Source organism: Aplysia californica, unplaced genomic scaffold (genome assembly GCF_000002075.1).
Source record: "Aplysia californica isolate F4 #8 unplaced genomic scaffold, AplCal3.0 scaffold01096, whole genome shotgun sequence".
NCBI lineage: Eukaryota > Metazoa > Mollusca > Gastropoda > Aplysiida > Aplysiidae > Aplysia > Aplysia californica.
This window is the reverse complement of record NW_004798366.1, coordinates 95331-101026: the sequence shown is the minus strand read 5'-3', so window position 1 is coordinate 101026 and position 5696 is coordinate 95331. Positions and strand designations below refer to the sequence as shown.

Genomic DNA, 5696 nt, shown 5'->3' with positions numbered 1-5696 from the left:
GGTCCTTGTTGCTTAGGGTTGCAAAAGCAAGGATTGGGATACGTTGAGGGGTGAGAGTGAGAGAGAGAGAGAGAGAGAGAGAGAGAGAGAGAGAGAGAGAGAGAGAGAGAGAGAGAGAAGAGAGAGATAAGGGGTTGGGGCGGGGATATGTACTTGTTGATGTGGGGGTAGGGGTAGGTGTGGTGTGGGTAGGGTGTGAGTATGGGTGTGGGTGTGGTTGCTAGTGAAGGTGAGGGTGTGCCTGTTGGTGAGGGTGTGGGTGTTGGTGAAGGTAGGGTGTGGGTGTTGGTGAAGGTGAGGGTGTGCCTGTTGGTGAGGGTGTGAGTGTTGGTGAAGGTGTGGGTGTGGGGTGGGTGTGAGTTACCTAGCCGGAATATTGTGCCGGAATATGATGATGAAGATGATTCTGGTTCAAAACCCTGACAACACGTCCTTGTACTTCAGTTGATATCCAAAGTTTTCAAGGTTTTCTGAGTGCAATGCTCGTCTCGTTCCTATTGGAGAAGAAACTAAAATTGGAGGTCCTGTCTGTTGCTTAAACTGTGCAGTGTTGAAAGGGGCCTAAAAATCAAATTATTACACCTTTATTTTTTTATCTGACCGGCAGGGGCGGACAATTCTTCCACATACATCTGTATCGCTCGAACCTACGCTCAGGCTTTCAACTACTTTAGCGGCCACGACAGTCCCAACTTTGAGCACTGGAAGTCCGTGAAGGTCGAGGTCACATCGACGAACAACGAGGATCTTGCCAATAGGATTGCGGCACTCGAGGAAGGTTATCTTGACCTTATGGAGAGCAACGTTGATCTCAAAGAGAACATCTTAGATCTTCAGAAAAGGGTTGCTCAGCTGGAGTGCAATAAGGCCAAGCAGGTGAGGGGCAACCTTTTGTGTTTTTGTTGTACGACCCGAAAGACACTTCCCGCGTGGGTTAGGGGCTAATAAATAAACCCACTGCTCCACTAGCGGGAGCTGCGACCCCTCCAATGGTGATATGTCGCCCATGAACACCTTCAATCAGGTGTGTCTAGGGGACATTTACTTAGGTGTATCTTCTGACTCTGTCTTCTGTCATCTCTCTTTCTTATTTTTTCTTCCTTCCCCGAGCTGACCGGGTAATAGAATAAAAAATAGTCCTATCAACATTGGGCTTCAACCCCCCCCCCCCACCTCCTCCCCCCCCCCCCCCCCCAACCCGGCTGATGGGACGTCATTAGCTCTCGGATGCAGGGTTGGCATGTTTTGTCCCTTCTTGGTAGGTCTTCTGTCCATCTATCTTTCTTTCCGATCTGTCGACCAAAGGTCCGGTCTAGCAAAAAATCGATACCGCATCCCCACAACGTGAGGCACCCTGTTGACCATGGGGTGCAACCACTGACCTTACCTTTTTAGGTCAGTGGGTGCGACCCGTACGAACTGAGAAAGGGATCCTGGTGGCTAAGGCGTGGCTTCCCTCACCAACACGCCACTTTGGCCCTGGACTCGGTCTAGAGACGGATGGGTGTAGTTGCCTACAGCACTCAATCGGTTACAACTGGTTCGTAGAACTGGTTTTTGGCCAATCTTGGTTGGAAGACGAGATTTCTTGCCGTCTGATTGGGAGCATACTGGCACCAGCAATAGACTTCTGAGCGGTGTGTTCTTGTTGCACTCGGTGGCGGATGGAAAGCCCTGGAGATGAATAAAAATGTGAGGAATCAGGCTCTCGTCAATTTTTGGGCATGTAGAGTTATTGGTAGCATCGTAAGGCTTGTTCACTTGTGTTTATTTGGATGAAAAAATATCCATTTATCTTGAATGCAAGTCAAGATATTTGCGAATGAAGGAGGTGGGGGTCACCTGTTTTCAGAAGTAGAATTAGAGAGAAAATGGCTACCAAAGATTTGTTATTTCCTTACCTTAAGAGTCCGCAATAACTGAAAATGTACATTTTTTGTGCCTTTAATCAACATTTTTCAGAACAATCCAAACAGAAATGAGTTCTTTAATGGGCATGAAAGGTGTTGAGCTAAAAAAACAAAAATATGATAAAAATTCAAAAACCAAAAGAAAAAACAAGTTTCTTCACTTTGATTATTTTGACGAGAGCCTGATTCCACCACGCTGCCTCACAAATGTTTACATGGATACAAAAACAAATATTTCTTCTACCCCAAAGCCCAGTAAGTCCCAGACAGGAGAAGCAGGTGCAACTTCTGGCCCGGGCAACCGAAAGAAGGGCCTTCCGGGCACCGATGCTGACAGCATCTGGGACATGCCAAAGAAGACGTCCTTGGGGTGGTAACCATTTGTGGCGATCTCCCCAAAAGATGAAAAACAGGATAAAACACCTTTGAGTGTGTTCGCAATACACAAATCACTAAATTGGAATAATAAAGCCTAAAATAGAAAAAGTTAAAACATCCAATCTGACAAAGGTAAGACACCCAACTACTTTCCTAATTCTTTCAGACTCTCCTCTCTCTCTCTCTCTCTCTCTCTCTCTCTCTCTCTCTCTCTCTCTCTCTCTGTCTCTCTTTCTCTCTCTCTCTCCCTCTCTCTCTCTCTCTCTCTCTCTCTCTCTCTCTCTGTATCTCTCTCTCTCTCTCTCTCTGTATCTCTCTCTCTTTCTCTCTTGTCTGAAACCTTTAAAGTAAAGCGCTCTGACACCTCCGACAACAGAATTATTAAAATTCCAATTAAACTGCATTTTTACGTCTATCTGGAAAAACTGTTACAATAGCTTGGCTTCCAAGCCATGTAGGCATTGACGGCAACAATACCGTTGATCACTTTGCCAAAGAATCTCTAAAACTACCTGAAAACAAAAGTAGTAAAATCCCATTCTCTGACATGAAACCGAAAGTAAATGAACACATCACATCCTCCTGAACCCAAATTTAGAACCAACAAATACACAACAAACTCCTGTACATTCAACCGCAACTTACGCCCAGGAAATCCGTGGCTCTTCTACGAAGAGAGAACGTTATTTACACCAGATTAAAAATTGGACACACGCACGCCACGCACAAACATTAATTTACTTGAAGGAGATGAAGCTCCTTTGTGCGTGGCGTGCCACACAAAGTTTTACTGTTCGGCACATTCTAACAGAATGTGTCCATATTTATCATAAAAGTATGAAATACTTCAGATGCAGGGACACCAAAACTCTTTGTGACGTCGTTGAATCAAACATGATTTTGAGCTTCATGAAAGAAATTGGACTGTTTCCAAAAATGTATTTTGATTTTATATTATACACCAAAATTGATATTGTAAATACGCATGTAAATAAAACTTTTACCATACACTGATTTCTATAAATGTCTGTCCGTCTTTTTAAAGCAGTTTTAGATTTGCGGCGGTAAAAACCTTTTTGGCACTTACATGACCAAAACTGAGTAAACAGCGCTGTAAAACCCCTACTCAATTTTTTTTTAAACACCCAAAAAAACACCAAATAAAATGCCTGCTAGGACGTTGTTCTCTCTCTCTCTCTCTCTCTCTCTCTCTCTCTCTCTCTCTCTCTCTCTCTCTCTCTCTCTCTCTCTCTCTCTCTCTCTCTCTCTCTCTCTCACTCCCTCTCCCTCTCCCTCTCTCTCTATATATATATATTTGTTTTTTTTTGTTTTTTTAAATTTATATATATATGAGAGGTGAACAAATAATAATAGGCCGAAAATCCAGACCCTGCTGTTGATTATTTATAATGCTTGTTTGTTTTTGTTTGTGTTGGTTTTTTAACGTGTTATTTTGGGGAATTTTTGTTTTGGTTTTGTTTTCGGGTTTTTTATTGGGGAGGGGGTGGGTTGTTGTTACTTTTGCTCGCCTTTTACGCCACAATAGACACAAATAGGTAGACATTCTAACGAAAAATATATCATGTTCTACAGTTCATCTAGATACAAGATGTTCCATTGTGAGCAAAACAACAACACCAACAACAATAACAACAACAACAACAACAAACACAGCTACGACAAAAAACAAAACAAACAACAACAACAACAACAACAATAATAACTGTAAGAAAAATCCTACTTTGATATCCACCTCTCCCCCAGGACGCTAAAGTCTCCATCCTCCACAACGCCCTGTTCATCGCGTCTGACGCCTATAATGGCCACCACTACTATCTGACTCAACACCAACCCACTTCCTACACCAACGCTGAGAAAGTCTGCAACGCCATGGGCGGATACCTTGCAGAGGTGGACACCGTAACAGAGTTTCGCTTCATTCAAGCTTTCTTACGTCGGAAGATAAAGAGCAGTCAAGTTATCCTTCTAGGAGGTACGGATGCCAACAGCGAGGGTACATTTATTAACCCTAACAGCAGCACGCAGGGCTACTCAGAATGGTACCGGAACCAGCCGGATAATGGTGGTTATAAGGAGCACTGCAGGTCGATTATGGAGTCCTTAGGACACGACATAGGCAAATATCTCATGAACGATATCCCCTGTGACATTGTAAATGACAACTTTTATAAGCATGGTTACCTGTGCGAGGTGCCATCAACTGTTGATGTCAGACAAGAGACCTGTGAGTTTTAAAGCAGGAAGTTCTATTTTGTTGCATATCTTAAGATTATGTATTCTGCTTGCTACTAAGACATGATGTGCTAAGAATAATTCCTTCTTTTGGTATGTATTTCAAATAATTATTAATTATATCCATTCAAGGTATCAGGAAAGAAACAAGACGTCCAATTCCAACACTCAGCGGTGAAAAGTACAACACCTTGTATAACAATCAATTACTGTAATTTCAAAATCTTCACAAATACTTGCAGTGGAAATGAAGAAGCGCAATTCTAATGAAATCAGATTTTATTTTTCTCTGATCATTGCAAATATTCAAAACGAGCTCCTTTCCCCTCGTCAAACCGTCGCACATGTCTTACAAAACTCGACATCACATTTTAGCTAAGTTACTTTTGCCTTAGTCATGGTCAATCACCTTATTTCACGCTTCAGTTCAGCGTGATCTCCTGGACAACACTCTTTAACTTAAAGAAACCTCATCAGAAAAAGCACAAAATAAAACAAGCAACCCCCCCCCCCCATAACAACCCAAAAAAGCCACACAAAAAAGATGGGCATAATTCCGAGGATTGGTCACCCAATTGTTCCCTTTTTTCCTTCAAATCAAGCGATCATGGAAAACGTCTTGCAGCAGTATGTTGATGGTTGCTCTAGCTGTGTTAGGCGGTACTCCATCCTGTTAGAGCTACGCTTGCTGTGCATCCAAGCCCTTTCCCTGTCTCCTAAGCAATGTTTTAAACCACATGAAAACTGACCTGTAATTTATCCCATTTATCTATCGTCACAGTTGTACATGTTTAGCGCTCAAAGAAAAAAAAACACACGATCAACTCACTGCCCGTTGCACACCATAATAATATGCGACTTGGGAAGGGGGGGGGGTGAAGTGGGCTTCCAGTTCCAGCATCTCACTGAAGATTTGACTATCTATTCAGGTTTTACAGTGTGTCTCGTCACTAAAGCATACGTGTCACAACGCGGTGGAATTCGGCCCTCGACAGAATAAGGAAATCGATTAAAGCGACATTTTCCCGTCCGTTGTTCAATTTTTATCGATTTTTAAATTTTGGGCTCAACACTTTTTATGTCCACCATAAAGCACATTATTGTGTGGATTTTACTGAAAAGGTTTGATCAAAGACAAAAATGGTATGTAAATTT

At 42.6% G+C, this 5696-nt stretch overlaps 1 protein-coding gene across 1 annotated transcript; it reads left to right on the top strand.

Moving 5' to 3' along the window:
• Positions 1-607: 607 nt before the first annotated feature.
• LOC101849423 (perlucin) lies at positions 608-5339 on the top strand (the record flags this gene model as incomplete). Its single annotated transcript, XM_005111656.3, is given in 2 exon segments — positions 608-876; positions 4053-5339. Coding segments are annotated over 2 exon segments (576 nt in total). The 3' UTR covers positions 4545-5339.
• Between the last annotated feature and the right edge of the window lie 357 nt (positions 5340-5696).